The 17,637-nt window shown below is 46.2% G+C and overlaps 1 protein-coding gene across 1 annotated transcript in view; it reads right to left on the reverse strand.

The window, feature by feature from the left end:
• The window catches only part of MYO7B (myosin VIIB), an 85,021-nt gene that overhangs the window by 33,415 nt on the left and 33,969 nt on the right, over positions 1-17,637 (reverse strand). Inside the window, exons 19-28 of the mRNA XM_043492763.1 lie at positions 17,315-17,409; positions 15,943-16,027; positions 15,199-15,417; positions 13,784-13,891; positions 12,472-12,651; positions 10,227-10,436; positions 8,807-8,977; positions 5,541-5,621; positions 2,886-3,013; positions 711-837 (exon numbers count right to left, since the gene is read on the reverse strand). Coding sequence (XP_043348698.1) covers positions 711-837; positions 2,886-3,013; positions 5,541-5,621; positions 8,807-8,977; positions 10,227-10,436; positions 12,472-12,651; positions 13,784-13,891; positions 15,199-15,417; positions 15,943-16,027; positions 17,315-17,409 — 1,404 coding nt within the window. The remainder of the gene's footprint in view (positions 1-710; positions 838-2,885; positions 3,014-5,540; positions 5,622-8,806; positions 8,978-10,226; positions 10,437-12,471; positions 12,652-13,783; positions 13,892-15,198; positions 15,418-15,942; positions 16,028-17,314; positions 17,410-17,637) is intronic.

Raw genomic sequence — 17,637 nt, forward strand, 5'->3', positions numbered from 1 at the left:
CTCAATCTCACTTACTTACTTAACTTCAAATTAGCTACTCCTATGTTGCACCAGCAAGAGATCAGAATCAGGCCTGTTGTGTTGAATTCATCCCTGCGGTAACTGGGCCTGATTTGGATCTCTCCCCTAAATCATTAATAATGCCATTGAAGTAGGCAGTGGAATTACACCACTGTGAAAATGGTGTGGATGAGATCGGAATCAGGCCCCACTGCCATCAGTGGAATGACAGCAGGGATGTACGCATCTTGTCCATGCCCCATATATTCCGTTTGGACTGGGTCTTTGGCTTTGCAGAGAGAGAGGGGAGGAACACTTGCAGAGTAATCTGCGGTGAGGGAGTTGCTACTGATCTTTACTTTTTAACTATTCCCCTCCTGCCGCATTACAAATGCCTGTAAGATGTACAGTATGGGTCAGATCCTCAGCAGGTGTAAATTGGTATAGCGCTTCTGAAGCAACCTGGAGTAACTCAAATGAAGTCAGAGCACTGAAGTCTATGCAGCAGCTGAATCTCTGACTTGTGTATTTATGTCTGAGGGAGGGTGAAGGGTACAATACTGGAGATTTATGTATTGATGTGGGGGAGTTTCTGCCTCCATCCTACCACCAGTCACTATAGCAACCAAACAGTTAATTCTACATATTGTAGCCAAATACAACAACAAACAAGCCCCCAAGACCTGGTCCAGGAAATGAGGGCACGATACCTTCACAAACTTGTCTGAGGGAGGGAAACAGCCCAGGCAAAGTGAGAGGAGGATCCAGCCTCGAGCTCGACTGCTCTTATTGTTGTTTTCAGAGAGCTGCTTGCAGATCTGGCAGTAAATCTCATCTCTGTAACAAGACACATGCTGATTACACTGTCAAAGAGAATGATGGACATTATGCCATCAAACTGTGGCTTGATGGATCCCTGCAGCATTCAGACTGACCATTTCAGCCCTTTAAAATTACCTTTGTGTCAGCTCAGTATATTTTATTTAGTTCCTTTTCTACGGTGCTTAAGGCACCTCCCCCTCATTCAGAAATCCAGCCTCCCGATAGCTCGGAGGTAGGAACTATTCCTGTATCATCATCCAATCTCACAGGTGGGGATCTGAGGCAAAGAGAGAGTGATTGACTTGCCCAAGTCACACAGGAAGTCAGAATGTTCTGAATCTCAGTGCAGTGCCTCTTGCACAAGGAAGTTAATCCTACAGTGCCTTGTCCTCATGGATGTTGTATGTCCGGGGGGTGGGGGGGAGAGGGATAGCTCAGTGGTTTGAGCATTGGCCTGCTAAACCCAGGGTTGTGAGTTCAATCCTTGAGGGGGCCATTTAGGGATCTGGGGCAAAAACTGGGGATTGGTCCTGCTTTGAGCAGGACGTTGGGCTAGATGACCTCCTGAGGTCCCTTCCAACCCTGATATTCTATGTCCAGTCCAGCCTGACTGTGACCAAAGGCTGTTACCATTGGACAGCTCTTTGGTGGCTTATATGAAATGAGTTTGCGAGTTTCAGTCCAGCTCCCAGGGGGCAAGCACTCCATTGTCTACAGGAACATCAGACATGAATGTGCAGGCTTTGACCACCATGGACAGAAACCCAGGGAAAGTGTAGATGATTTTAGAATGGCTCTATATAAACAAGCAGGATAGTTGTCACTTTGGCATCATGAAAGAACACAAGGGAGAGAGTCTAGTAGTTGGGATTTTAAATAAGAAGCTTTCAGAGAAATCAAAGCTAATGTTGGAGTTAACTAGTGTGGCAATGTGCAACCTGTGAAAATGCAAGCTAGCGAGAGCATAGTGGAAGCATGGGCAAAAAGCACTAAAGAATATTCCAGTGGGGAAAAGAGAAGCAACATTAAAAATGTCTCTTAAAATAACTTAGTTCCCTGGATAGAAACATGGACACAGAACACAGGGCAGAGGAGCTCTGCCCAACCACTGGGACCATGGGCAGGAAGCGTATGAAACAAGGACATTGGGGGCCAATTTTCAGCTAGCATAAACTATAATAGCTCCATTGAAGATAATTTATACCAGCTGAGGATCTGTCCCAGGAGTATGTCAATTGAAGTCAAAGAATCAGGTAGACAGCCCAGACCAAGTTAGGGTGAAGAAGAAGAATAAAAAACATAGAAATGTAGGGGTGGAAAGGACCTCGTGTGGTCATCTAGTCCAGCTCCTGCGCTGAGGCAGGACCAAGTAAACCTAGGCCATCCCTGGCAGCTGTTTGTCTAATTTGTGGAATCCCCATCACTGGGGATATAAGAACACTCTACCTTGGAAGCATATTCAGTACTTAACTGCCCTTTAGCGTTAGAATGTTTTTCCTGACATCTAATTTAAATCCCCCTTGATGCTAATTAAGCCAATTACTATTTGGCCTGCTCTTGGTGGATATGGAGAACAATTGATCGGAGTCCTCTTTATAACAACCATTTACCTATTTGAAACTCTTGGCATGTCCCCCCCTTCGCTAGACTAAACATGCCCAATTCTTTCAACCTTTCCTCTTAGGTCAGATTTTCTAAACCTGGTGTTGCATCAGACATTTGAGCTTTTGGCAGGCTACAGCACAAAAGCGGGCCCTACTGCATACCCCTGAGATGTTCAGCGACAGAGGTTGATATAGGTGAGAGAACCAGTAAGATGGACACTGATCCCATCAAAAATGGCAGGACAGGCAGGCAGGGAGGAAGGTGGTTCCAGCAGACAGTAGTGAGAGAACCTCTTGGGAGTAGCTGGTTACTCTGGAATTTAGACAGACTTCCTCAGAGATGAATTGAGCCCCAACTCCTCAGTTAATGGGAGTTGATAGCAGGATTTGGAAAGAGAGCTCTGGATGGTTTTGTAGCTGTGGGTGGCTGGCCTTTGATGACAGGTGCAAGTTACATACCTGATGGCAGGGCGCAGGATTGCATTGCCGATAATGAAGTGCACTTTTTCAAGGTTGGACATCGGTCTATCCAAGATTGTGCTCTGCTCCTGGATTAGCTCCTCCCGACTGTTCAGCTGGCTCACCACCTGAAACAGAAAGGCAGAATTCTCAGTAGCTCTTCTTTTGTTCTAGTCAACCAGTTGCAACTGGCTCCAGGAATAGATGCCTCTACTGTATCTCTACAGCCAAAACATTCCCAGCATAACCCAGTGACAGCTGAGAGCTGACCAGAGCATCATTATTTCAATGTAAATTAACCCAAAATATCGATTGCTGCAGCTTTCAGAGTAGCAGCCATGTTAGTCTGTATTCACAAAAAGAAAAGGAGTACTGTAGCTCACGAAAGCTTATGCTCAAATAAATTTGTTAGTCTCTAAGGTGCCAAAAGTACTTCTTTTCTTATTGCTGCAGCATTATTTTCACTGACTAGCTGGTTCTACTTAGCTCTACTGTGACCTTTGGCTCTGCAATAGCATGAAGTCCCTGTTGTACTCATATAATCATAGTGATGAGTATTCTGTAAACATCTAGATCAGAGGTGCGCAAACTCCAGCCCGTGGGACCGACCTGCCCAGCCCCTGAGCTCCTGGCCCGGGAGGCTAGCCCCCAGCCCCTCCCCCACAGTCATGCAGGCAGCATTCTGGGCAGTGGGGCTGCGCACTCATGCAGGGCAGTGCAGCAGCGTGTCTGGCTCCGACTGCGTGGCGTGGCTGCCAGATATGCTGCTCTGAGCGGTATGGTAAGGGGACTGGGCCAGGGCCGGGGCCAGGGGTTTGGATAAGAGGCAGGGGGCTCTGGGGGACAGTCAGGGGACAAGGAGCAGGGGGGTTGGATAGGGGGTGGTATCCCGGAGAGGCGGTTGGAGCAGGGGTCCCAGGAGGGGGCAGTCGGGGACAAGGAGCAGGGAGGGTTGGATAGGGGGTGGGGTTCTGGATGGGGGGGCAGTCAGGGGACAAGGAGCAAGGGGGGTTGGATGGGTCAAGGGTTCTGAGGGGGGCAGTCGGGGAGCGGGAAGTGGGAGGCGTCGGATAGTGGGAGGGGGGGCCAGGCTGTTTGGGGAGGCACAGCCTTCCCTACCCAGCCCTCCATACAGTTTCACACCCCAATGTGGCCCTCGAGCCAAAAAGTTTGCCCACCCCTGATCTAGATAGATATAAAGGATCTATGTTCTGCATCAACTGAGACAGTTATTAAAGAACATCTCTGAAGAGCCAGAACTAGAAAGCTGCTCCTTCATTTTCAGCCGCACAAACCTTTCCCTCTAGTGCCAAAGCAGAACTCTTCTAGCTGGTGTTAGTGGTAGGTCCCTTATCCTTTCAGTGAACCATGCACTAGCAAGCAGCCTCCTTTCCTCATTCATGCACCCAAAGCCAATGTGCTACACTATGTTATGTGCTCAGTAGAGCTGTTCATACATTGTGACCAGCCTAAGGACTGCGGTCAGTAGTCATTCTCTTTCAAAGAGTAGTTTGTCTAAAATAAGTAAAATGAAACACTAGCATCACCTTCTCATCTGAAGCCTGAACACTGGGAATGGGAAAATAGAACACAGGACTTTGTATTAGTCATACCAAACTGTGTGTGGGGGTGGGGTGGTGTCCTTCCCTTCTGAACAGTGTTAACAATAAAGTTGGTTGAAATTTTTCATTTTTTTTTCCTTGAAAAAATGGTCTTTTCACAAACAATGACAAATAGTGTAAATAACTTTGGTTTTCTACATTTATTTTTTTGTGTGAAGCTTTTCATCACATTTTCTATCGAACATATCCATTTTTTTTCATTTACTGAAAACTGGTAAATGGCAATTTTCAGTAACACTATCAATGCAAATTTCAATTAGAAAAGTGGTGAAAAATGGGTACGGGTTCATTTTAAACACTGCAAAATAGAAACAATTTGGACATTTTTATGACATTTGTTGTTTTTCAACCAGCTCTAGTTCAATGTCCTGGTGCAAGAAAGGCCTGTCCTTGCTCTGGAAGAGTAGGAAGCTCAGCCTGGAATCTCCCAGTTGCAAGGATTAGAAGAGGCTAAGACATCTGTGAGCGAGAACTGGGGGAGGGATTGTTCTTCAGAAAAGGACTGGAGAAAATCTGAATTTGAACCACCCTGTGTAAGCACAATAGGGCCTAGGGAGTGTTCAAAGGTGCATGAGAGGGAAAGATTTTCGTCACTGAGTGGAAAAGGATGCACAGTCTCTGCTCTGGAGGAATTGCCTAAGAGGAGGCAGGGGAGGACTGTAAGCTGTTGAAGGTAGAACACTCACTGTATCTATGCAGCACATAGCACAATGGGGCCCCAAGCAAGGCCTTTAGGCACCCTATATAATACAACTGTTAATAATGCGGGGCTCATTGTGCAGAAGAGCCACTCTTCAACAGGAGCAGGAAGGGCTGGCAGGGCTGGAGGAAGGGGCACCTGTCAGGACATGAATAACCTCAGTGGAAAGTAGCAGAGCAGGAGTTCCATACACAGGGAATGGCTGGCCCTGGAGCTGCCTGGGGAGAGAATTTTTAGCCCGAGGACAGGCAGCCCGTAGCGCTTGTCAGCATTGGGAGGCAGCAGGCCTGGCAAAGATACGTGGGGAAAGTTACATTGATGTCTGCCTCTTACCTTTCCTGTCAGCTTTGAGGAACGTTTCAGTTTCATGGAGGAAATCCCCTTGGAGACTCTGTTATCCCTTCTGTAGTCTCCCTAAAATAGACACGGTCATGACAGAAAACTAGTTCAATGCCCAAAACGCAATAGAGACCAGTGAATTAAGGACTGGCAAGCAGGGGGAAAAATGCTGAACTATGTGAAGGGAATCATCAACCAAAGCACCTTCTCTCCAGTGTCAGGGCCTCTGGAGTGACAGCTTTCTGACAATGTGTTATAGAAATACTGAATCAGAATCTTAGCTGGTGTCAATTGACTTCAGTGGAGCTACTGTGATTTGTGTCAGCTGAGGACCTGAACTATTGTGTTTCATTCTTTCTGCATTCTACTGGGCCTATGTGTTTTTTTAAAAAAAGAATAGAAAAGTATTAATATCTTGTGAGCACAATAGTTCTTCAGCAATTCAGTTAACTGTTCACAAACAGGAATTCAGGTACAATGGCTTGGTCTGAAAAATCTAGGTAACATTCTTAGGAGCAGCCATTCAGGGTGTGATTTTCAGAAGTGGTCAGGATTGGCTTAATTCTGCTCCCACTGGGAGTTTTACCATTAACTTCAAAAGCAGAACAGTTATGCCAGGGCTTGACACTTCTGAAATCCCATTAGCCTCCACCATCTCCTTTGCAGTATTTTAAACTGTGTACTGAACAATGGAAATAGAATGTATCTTCATCAGGACTCTGCCACCCTGATGAACTCTGAACTAGTTTCAAGGCAAAAATCAGGATGTTTTACATTGCAGGGTATCTGCATCATTAACTTTAGTTCTCTGTGAGCTCAGCCAGTCCTCGATTCACTCCCCAACCAGGCCACAACCTCCCATTTGCTCCATTCCCCTAGGGGAGGCTTTAAGGACTATGTTAAATGCAAGACCCTCTTTGACCCTGGGATAGGGTGTACAAAACCCACATTAGGTGGAAAGGAGTTAATGAGAGTATGTGGGCTCAATTAGCCCTGTCCCACTTCACCTGGGAGCAGTGCTAATCCTGGAGGGAGGAGTTAGAAGGGGTAGCCCAGCTCAGTCAGGAGCTGGCTGGGAAGAGAAGAGGGCCTCTTGTGCTAATTCCTTGAAAGAAGGCCTGGTGGGGCCAGAGCCTCTCCCAGGACTGCCTGAATGAAGGCCTGGCTGGGGCTGGAGGGTGACTGACATTGCTAGGCATTAGAGCCTCCCTAGGGTCAGGTAGGCCTGGCAAGGGATTCTTACATATACCTTGTTCCTCATAACTATGGGGCTTTTCTTTTTGGGATCTGAAGGGGAGGAGCTGGTAGAATGGCCTAGAGACAGGCTGTGGGAGGAAGCGGCCCAGGCCGGAAGCAGTGGGTCTGAAGAGGCAGACCTGTTGTTTATTACAGGGTCCCAGGGCTGGAACCTAGAGTAGAGAGAGAGCCTCGGTTCCCCTACCAGCCCCCGGACAAAGGTAATGTGTGAAGGCCCTGGAGATAAAGAATGGAAAGGATTCAAGTCTGTAGTCAGGCTGAAAACCTGGCATGAAGCTGCTGGGCTGTAGACATTCAGGACTGAGTTTACCCCAAAAGGGTTGGGACCATATCTGACCCCACCAGAGGGCTGAGGAGTGAGAAGAGAGGGGCACCAGCTGAGGGGAGCCTGCTGTGCCACAATTGGATGCACCAGCAGTAAGCCTTCCCATCGACAGACCACTTATTGGTCCTCTGGGGCTCTAACTAAGCACTGCTAGCTGCATGATTTCGCTTAGCCATAATTAAAGGCACAAGTCAGGATCCTACAGGAACGTGAAGCAGAAGTTATGGCTAACAGCCCTTATTTCTATCACTTGTAGGTCACCAAAGGTTCATCTAACTGCTTAGACACTACTCTGATGTGAGAGTAGTTCTCAACCAGGGGTACACAGAGGTCTTCCAGGGGTACATCACCTCATCTAGATATTTGCTTAATTTTACAACAGGCTACATTAAAAGCACTAGTGGGAAGTCAGTACAAACTAAAATTTCATACAATGGCTTGTTTATATTGCTTTATACACTATACATTGAAATGTAGGTATAATATTTTTATTGCAATTTATTTTATAATTATATGGTTAAAAAAGTCAGCAATTTTTCAGTAACAGTGGGCTGTGACCCTTGTATTTATATGTCTGACTTTTGTAAGCAAGTAGTTTTTAAGTGAGGTGAAACTTTGGGTATGAAAGACAAATCAGACTCCTGAAAGGGATACAGTCGTCTGGATAGGTTGAGAGCCTCCTCTATAGAAAACCTTACCACAGGTAAAAAGAAAAGGAGTACTTGTGGCACCTTAGAGACTTACAAATTTATTAGAGCATAAGCTTTCGTGAGCTACAGCTCACTTCAAGTGAGCTGTAGCTCACGAAAGCTTATGCTCTAATAAATTTGTTAGTCTCTAAGGTGCCACAAGTACTCCTTTTCTTTTTGCGAATACAGACTAACACGGCTGCTACTCTGAAACTTACCACAGGTAATTTCTTATGCAGAGCAGACCACAACTACTGTGCCCAAATTTTTCCTGTAGGTCACTAGCATGAGCTGCTCTTTTCATTTGTGAGGGCTAGAGTGCTTACATCCAATAATGCTGAGGCCATCTTCAATTGAAGAGAAAAAAGCTTATTACCAGTGTTGGTTGTTCTCCACTTGCATTGCCTGTGCAGAGCCATACTGCAGGTGCCACTTGCAGAGGGCCGACATGACTCCTACAGGAGGGATCTCTCGAGACAGGTGCAAGATGGAGAAAAAGGCTGTTTCCAGCTACAACCGCTTGTGAAGAAGTAAAATTACAAGAACTATTTAAAAAATTCTAAGATGCTATTAAAACTGCTAGTAAAAATATTCTAAATGGTCTTTTTAAACACAGGGTCAGATTTTCAAGCGTTCAGTCCATTGGGTGCAAAGTTCTTTTGAAAACCTGGCCATCCACATCACAGTGAGGATGCCTAATGCTTGAAAATCTGGCCCATAATGCATAGGAGTTGTCTCAAATTGAGGCTCTCCACGCAGCAGGCAGAGTGTTTAAACTCTGCTACTGGTATGTGAATGTTTTCACCCTGGCTGCCAGAACTGGCTACAGTTTCCTCCAATGAGGCTGGCTTTCTGCAGAGAAGGCTATTGCTATGTGTTAAATGCAGGAGTACTAAAGCCTTCAAGTGTTCCTTTGCGTCTGTCACCACTCAGTACAGCAGCACAATAGCAGAGGGAAGAGTCTGAAAATAAAGGCTTCTCCCTCTTACCAGTTCTGGAGTGTTGTGGACCATTAGCTGGACCTGGTTTTTCTTGCCAAGCGTGTCATAGATTTGCGTCATCACAGAGCTGCTCTTGCTGTTGGTGTTCTTAGCAAACATTGCTGGCTCCGGGAGTTCACCCAGGAACCGTAGGATGATATTCCACACAGCCAAGGAAGCCTGAAAGGCAGGAAATCGATGCGGAGTCAGACAGATATGGAGAACTCCAGGCTCCCCACTGCTCACAGAGAGCCACACATGCACATACGGGTAAGACTTCTTGCTTCCCGCACCCACTGTGCAGGCAGGTAAAATCCTGTGCTCCATATCATTCACATGGGAAGTTTCCATAGACCCTCATGTCATGTATGAGCAATATTCGTGTATCCCCAATGCAGAAAGGACAGCATGTGAAGCTTCAGGTGGCTCTGGTGGGAATGTTAAGTCCAGTCGACAGTAGGAAATTAGGGGATATAACTACGTCGCTCAGGGATGGGACAAATCCACACCCCTGAGCGATGCAGTTAAACCAACCTAACCCCCGGTGGAGACAGTTCTCCCACTGACCTACCTCCCACCTTTCAGGAGAACCCCTCCCATCAGAGTAGATAGTGTCTTCACTGAAGTGCTACAGCATTGCTGCTGCAGCATTTAAGTGTAGACAAGCCCTTAGACTAGCTGTATTATTACTAAAGCCCTCAAAAGCTGCTGTGGTGAGGCAGTTTTTTGAATATTGGGGAGGGTGCAGCATAGGGCTGGAGAGTGGTACAGAAACATTAGCTGAGCTGGAGTCTGAACTTACTCAGTGACTGGCAGCCAGCATTCAGCTTTCCCAAGAGCCCTTAGGACCCAAACCTGCAAGGGAGTGACATCAAATCTCTTGCAGGATGGGGACCTTGGTTTTCTAAGGCTGTCCTGTGCTAAGTGAGGGAATCCCAGAACTCCTCATCCCTCAGCAGGAGCAGCAACAGCAGGATGATGGGAAGGCATGGACCTCTGCTCCCCCTCAACTTCACCTTAAAAACCAGAAGCCCCAACAGCAGCTAAGTGAAGGGAAAGCCTAAAGCCCCTTCTTCCCCTCCCCCACCCTGAGCAGGCGTGGCCAGGGCCACCCCTGAGTCTTTTCCTTGGTAGAATAAAGGTGCAGAAGGGATTACATCGGGGCATCTTATGTCAGCTGACTGAGTGAGTGGCAGGGATCTCTCCTGTTCAGCCAGCACTGGGCTGTAGGCAGCACCTGCCAGCAGGAAACAAAGATTTGCAGGCGAGAAGCCTCCAGGGAACATGGAAATTACTAGTTCCATTGTAGTGCTCAGGAGTATCTCTGACTCTAGAGTTTCCCCTGCCCACAGCCCCTAGTCAGGGAACAACAGGCCTGTTGGAGGAGAGGAAAGGCAGGCAGGGGCACTGCAAGGAAGGAATATGATACCAGGACATCATCTGTCTCATCATGGTAGAGCAGCGGGTGACGCAGCGGCCTCCGGATGTGTGTGTACGTAGAGGATCCTTGGAAGTAAGTGGCTGCAAACTTTGGAAACGTGTACTCTGCCAGGTCATCAACTTCCTCTTCCAGCTCCATGCTCATGGGAATCATGTCCAGGTCCACCTCATCCAGCTTGCCTGCCTTTGCTTCCAGGTCCTACACAGAACACAGACAAGAGCCCATTTCCTTTCTCCTCATGTCCTGTATAGTTATTTTCTGTCTCCCAGCTTTGCCAGAAAGAGCCTTTGGGGTCCCAGCCAGGTGGCTCTCAGTTAATATCAGTGCTACTTCCATCAGCCAGCAGTAGGCACTGGGAGCTGTGCCTGTCCTGCTTTTGGAGATTTAACTGTCACTAAGTGCATTCAGCCTGGGATCCCAGGTGGCCTGGGAACACGATGGTGTCTGCTCATTAGGAAAGCTAGGCTCTATCTCATTATCCTATCTTTCCTGCTAGCCCTCACTCTACACTGACCTAGAGATTTATCTGCTCATTCTAATCCACCTGCCTCCTCCCACTCCATTTCACTGGGACCACAGACCCCTTCTGCAACTACAAAGTCTTTCCTCTGTTCCCTGTACTCCTGCAGTGCTAGAGACTTAGCCTTGTGGCAGTGTCCTACATGATTCAGCACTGAAGCTTTCAGAACCCTACAGTTCTTAATGTCATGAAGTTAAAGTACTTGAGGTATCTCCAAAACAGTGCACCCCAAGCATGCTTCATTCAGACTGGTTACCTAAGGCGGTTGGTGCAGCTAATACTGGAGTCTTCCATCACTCATCAGAAACCTGGAAGCCTCATCCTCTGAAATGAATGGCAATGACCGCAAATTACTTTATCCTGGGCAATCAGCTGACTGGGGTAATTGGCAACTGATGGGTCCTGGCAGAGCTAACCCCAAGGAGCCCAAGGCTAAGAAAGCATGTTGGAAGAAGGACCTTCCAGCATTAAACCCTCCCAAGTGACTGCACTTCCTCAAGTCCTCCTGATGTTTCCTCTTGCAGAGATGAAATTGGCTTTCTTGAGGCAGAGGACGCTCAGCAGAAGACTGGACCTAACCTCAACAATGTTGTAGAACTAGGGACTTGAAAGCACAGTCTGGCCTCCCAGCAACAAACAGATTTGTCAACAAAATGCTGGGGAGAGAGTCCTATGCCTGTTAAGTAGGACTTAGGGCTTACCTGCACTTAACACACTACAGCGACATAGCTGCGCCATTCTAGCACCTCAGTATAGACACCACCTATGCCAGTAGGAGGGGTTCTCCCTTGGCATAGCTAATCCACCTCCCCGAGAGGTGGTAACTAGGTCAGGGGAAGCACTGTCTACACGGGGATTTAGGTTGCCTTAACGACACCTCTCAGGGGTGTGGATTTTTCACACCCGAGACCGATGTAGTTAAACCAACCTAATTTTCTAGTGTAGACAGGCCTTAGCTTTCCTTGGTGTGACTGGAAGTATCCTCTGCAATTTCTCCCTGGACCTGACAGCTCAAGGTGATATCCAGGAGCAGATCCCATGGCCTGCCAAATTACATTCCTTTCCAAGGCAACAAATTATCAAGCTGGAGAAGCTCCAAGGCATGTCTCACTGGGCATAGATAATATCCTGCACATTTCTGGAACATCCTCCCCACGACCTAGGTACTGTGTGTAAAACAAGATCTGTCCCCAGATAAAACACTAACCGATGCTATCATTCAGGCTACACAGTTCTATGTATCAGGTCCACTCTCTACCTTAATCTCATTTTCAAACAGAAAGCTACTAAATCCACAAGAAATGCACGAAAGTACTGTAAAAGACTAACAAGAAAATAACAGACAGAGAAACGGGCCCTGGAAGCAGAACAAAAGAGACTGATAAAGAATGCAGAGGCTGGCATGGGTTTTCTAGGGTCTGCCAGAGGAAAGGAACTGGCATTATGTGGGCACAGAGCTCTCAAGCCCTGTACGAGACAGAAGCTTATGCTAATTGAGCTACTAATGAGCTTCCCCAGGATGCCGAGTGCATGAGATCATGTGACTCAAGAGAGTGGATCCACTTAGCTCTTCTCTTCTGGTCACTTCCATTGCTCACGTTTTCACCTTATAGAAGCTGCTTGAGCCAAATTTATCCTTGATGCAACTTCAGCAAAGTCAAGGACATTACACCAGGTATGAATATGGCCCATTATGTCTTTGCTGCTCTTTACCTCAAATCCCAGAGGAGCCTGCCCTTCTTGGCCTCCAATCACAGTAGGCAGAAAACCAAACACTTTATCCACCATTTCCTGATCGCTGATAGCATCGTAAGTTGGTGGCTTGTTGGAGAGAGCATTGCGTTTCCTTTGCTCCTCTTCCTCCTCCTCCCTCTCCAGGATAGCCAGGTGCTCCTTTAAACACACAAGACACATTAAGATTAACTAGAAGGGTGTTTAGCTAGAACTGAAGGCTTATCTAGACTTGGGACATTTACACTGATGTAACTACACAGATGTAGCTCGACAAGTGCAAACTCCCAATGTAGACACAATGCACCAGCGCAAAATGGTGCTTGTACTGGTGAGTCACACTGGAGTGATGCATCTGCACTGGAGAGCTACATCCAGGATCGACACAGCCTCGGATATAAAAAATAATTAAAGTACATGCTGGAAGTGGGGCATAAAGCCAAAATTAACAGCAGTCTGACTCTGATCCACTCACATTGGGATAATTCAGAAGTCAATAATTCACACCAATCTAATACTGGGGTTAAATGAAATCAGAATTGGGCCCAACATTTTTCTCTTTTCCAACTTCAGAGAAAGTCACTTTTGTTTCTACAGTTGTAGAAGGCCACCAAGTCCACAGCTTCCCATGTTTCCACCTGTTCCTGTAAACAGCAAAGCTTCTGTAGGGGGGGGAAATAGTTTCAGATCCCAAATGACCAACAGATTATATTGGATGGATTATGGGACATCACAAAAGAAAATATCAGAAAGTCAGTTTTCCTTCACTTATTGATGCGTAATAGCGGATGAGATAAGAAACTAAGCCCAAGATTCTAAATACTGGAACTCTAAAGTATTATGGACCAGGAGCCTGACAGTTGGTGCTGATTAATTAGTTTTGTTTTAAATCTTAGCCTAAAAACAATGCAACTGTAAGGGGCAGTGGTGTCAATAGCTGCTACAGGGAAAGCAGAGAATCCCAAAATTTAAGAGAAGAGTGTGACTTTAAATATTTGGTAACGCATGGGCAATCTGGACAAATGTGCCAGTACATTGCTGCAGATCGCATGAGCAATCTGGGGAAATATGCAGGCAGATAAGCACGTCTGACTTGCTTGCACAGTTCTTACTTTGCATACACAAGGGAGGTCACAACTGTACCTGCATGTTGTTACTTTTTGAAAATGCAGCCCAATGCATATACTTGTGTGTGGAGAGTAAAGCAAGTCCACACGTACATGTTTGGTGGAGTGGGGTGTCTGTGAGCACACACGAGAACTCTGCATTCATCCCTCCAAATCCTGATTCCTACCTTTTCTAGCTTCATGGCTTCTTGCTTTGCTCTCATTGGCCCGACAATTTGGATGAGGCGCTTCTCCTCTTCTAAGCGTAGCCTTCTGGCTTCTAGTCTATGCTGGTGCTGCAGGGAACAGTAACACTCTATGAACATCTCCACCCTGCTTTGCTGGCTACATTCTACCATCATCTGGGAAGCAGGGGTGGCTGCCATCCCAAGATTTTAGTAATAGCCCTCAGTGGCTGCTCAGTTGTAGATTGGCTGACTTTTGAAACAGGGCCAATATAAACTAGTACCATTTGGAGGTAAGAAATCTATTTCAGAGGAGAACTTTTGCCTTTTCAATTCTCTAGTTTGAAAAGGGGCAGATATTCAAATGAAAGAAATGCCCAGGAGGTTAACCGGGATCTTGCCGCCTTCTGCAAGAGGCAAGTACTGAAGGTGCATTTGGCCACCCAGCCCCCTTTACAAATTTTTGTAAGGAGGTCCCTGACAGTAAGAGAAAGTGCACTGACTTTGAGTTCACTCTAAGCCTGAACACTTTCTCCAGGAAGGGTGTGGGGAAAGGGTTCCCCTGATGATCTTGCTTGGGAATAAGTGAGAGAAGGAAGAAGAGAAAACACCAAATCTTTCCCTCTAGGTATGCATTTGGCCCTTGGCAAGTAGCAGTGGCTGAATGAAGGAATTGGAGGAGAGTGGGGTCAAAGTCGAAGTCCATCTCCTATCTATGTATATGACATTTGATAATAGGCATGTTAGAAAATCTATAGACAGAGACAGGCAGACAGTCTTTGTTGTATTTGTACAGTGCCTAGCACAATGGGGACCTGGCCCACGACTGGATGCCTAGGTACTATTGAAATATGAATAATAAATAAGGAGTTTTGTCCATGGCAGTGTATATCTCAATCCAGAAAGCAATACAGTTTGATTTCCGTAAAAACCATATCAGGCCCTGTTATAGAAACTGATTTACCTCTTCAGAAGTTACTGGAACATATTATCATATAAGATATTTTTGTTCTCCCTTCATGCCTCCCACACAGAAATATTCCTGAACTCTCTTTGGTTTTTAAAACAAAATGCATTTTATTTTTTTTGCAATTTCCCCAAGTGATTTTGTCCCATATCTGCAAATTCCCTAATTTAATAAGCACAGATGACAGACAAACATGAGATCTGCATGTTAAAGACCCTGCTCTCATACCTGTCAAGACCCTGGAGAACCATCATCATGCTAACTCTAGGATTCTACACCAAAGAGAACATCCTACAGTCAACTCTATGGTGATGCCTTAAGAACTCATCTGGGGACACTATGTTAACATAATGGGGACTGGCTACCTATAGGAGCTTGCTGCTCCCCATGCTTATCAAAGCATCCTAGAAGCAATGTCATGTTTCAGAGATGACTGACTGTGCGTCCATACCTCTCTCTTCATCCTCTGGAAACTCCTACGAGCAAACATACCCCTGGCATATGCCTGTATAACGCACACAGCCTTCATCTGCTCTGCCATCTTCTGACGCATCAGGTAACCTCGGCACAGGGCCTGAAACTTAACCACACTGGCCCGGGCTGTTTCATACTGTTTAGCAAGTAGCCGGCTCCGGAAGAGGGCCTGCAGGCGCTCGAAGCCCAGCAGGATCTGCAGCAGGTGGAGAAAAATGAGTGGAAGCAATTAGACTTGATGCAAACAAGGCCAGGACTGTGTTGGGCTGGATAGAGGATAACAAGTTCTGTAACTACTCTGGACAGAGACTCAGGACAACTGACACAGCTACTGGAAATTACCGCTGGAGTGAATGCTTTATTTCCTGCCAGTGCAGTGCTCTTTAAAGTGGGTTTTGAAGATCATGGCCTATTGAATGTAGGGAATGACATTAATCCCAGGAAACAGAGGAGAGGGAAGGAGAGAACAGGACTGAAGAGAACTGAATGGAAGAAAATGGCCTTCCTGGGACTAGATAGGGGTAACTGTTTTACTAATAACAGAATGTGTCTTGGGTTCAACAAGGGTTAAGGTGCTCCAGAGCCCTGGTTGGTCTTAACCCCTCTTCTACATACACCACCCCAATGCCCATTCTCTCTCATTGCTGAGCAGCCACTCTGAACTCCCGCCACGTACAGTACAGTATTCACACTCCCTCAAGGCCAGACCCCCCTCGCTTACCAGTCGGAAATTCTTCCTGCCGTAATAACCCCTCCATGCTGCCTGCAGCTTCACAGCAGCCTGCCTCTGTTTTAGAAACTGCTTCCTAAAAGCAGATGGGTGAAGAAATAAGTTACTCTGCTAGGCAGTCCTGCCATATCTTATACAACAGACCAGGGCAAGGGGCAGGAATGAAGCAGTGGCTCTCCCCTCTTAACCCATACTTAGCCCCTCTCAGTCACAACATCCTGTCCGCCTGCACCCCATGCTCACAAATGGTAAGCCCAGGAGAGACCATTCTGATCATCTAGCCTGACCCCTTGCATAGCACCAGTCAGAGATTCACCGTGCTTCTCAGTGCAAGTAAAGCAGCAGAATGAATTAGACAAGATATCCAAAATCCTGTCACATGCACTCTGTATCCACTTGCTAATGGAGAGGAGAGTCTAGGGAAAGTACCAGTACCTATTGATTGACCCATGATGCTCCAGTAATGTTCTCAGCAGTAACTCCAGGCCACGTGCTTTGCTGGAGTAGTTCCGTGAAATGCATTTGAGATGTGACAGCTGAAAACATAGTCCAGTTTCCAGAAATCAAACCTAGATAAGTTAACCCTACGTGTCTGATCACCATATGTTTAGAACTTGAGTTATTATTGATAATGTTTGCTTATTCAGATGAGTTTTGCAAACTTCTTACAGAGATCGCTCTCCCAGTAAATGCAGGGTGGATGACACCCGTATTGCACATTCACTGATGGACGCATTCCCGAACATAGTTAGAACTCTTCCCTAAAACACACTTTGATTGGCCAGAGTTAGATTAAGTGATAACTCAAATCGTTAAGGAATCTGATCAGCTGAGGATGGCTATGTGCTAGAATGTAAGTAAACTCGACATTAATTGACTTTTTAAACTGAACTGGACAAAACATTAGGAACTATAACTACAGGAAACAATCCTACACTGGCAGGGAGAAGAACTGAATAGGTCATTCTGGAGATTAAAAGAGGACACTGACTGCAGTGGGATTTCATGCACTGAGACTTAGTCCATTGTTTACTAGAAATTGATAAATGCAAATCCTCCTTCCAGGTGGATTTACTGATCATTCTTTCACAAACATGCAGGGTGCCATGTACAGCAACACTGGATTTTGTAAGATAAAATGAAACAGAAAACATAACAAATCTATGAGCAAAATCTTTGCCTATCTATTTATATGGCCCCATCAGTATATCATCTAAGTGCCAGAGGAGTTTAATTTAAGGCCAATGAAAGCTGCGGTTTGATATAGTCGTGCTCTACTTATGTTATACTGCACCCCAAGGAGGAGAATAGTCTGTGAGAATTTATACAACTACGAATTCTTGTGCTCTTTAAAAGCACTCACCTGTCCTTGAATCCCCTCAGCACCTTCTGGATCAGAATGGCCTTTTCAGTGAGCGCCTTGTCTCGCTGCACCTCCAATACCATATCGTGATAATCCTGTTAAAAGGAGGTCACAAATATACATTGATTTAACAGTTTCAGCACAGAACCACCAGAAACTTGACACAAAGGGCAGCATCTGTGCTGAAGAGGCCCAGAACTTGCAGGTGTGCTGCGAGTTGGCATCAATGTACATTGTCGGAGCTGGAGGAGGAAGTTAATGCAGCACCTGGCCACAATGTTCTTGCTTGTAGCCATCTGCAGGTGTACAGTATGCCCACACTA

The sequence above is a fragment of the Dermochelys coriacea genome, chromosome 9, assembly GCF_009764565.3.
Source record: "Dermochelys coriacea isolate rDerCor1 chromosome 9, rDerCor1.pri.v4, whole genome shotgun sequence".
In the NCBI taxonomy this organism is placed as follows: Eukaryota; Metazoa; Chordata; order Testudines; family Dermochelyidae; genus Dermochelys; species Dermochelys coriacea.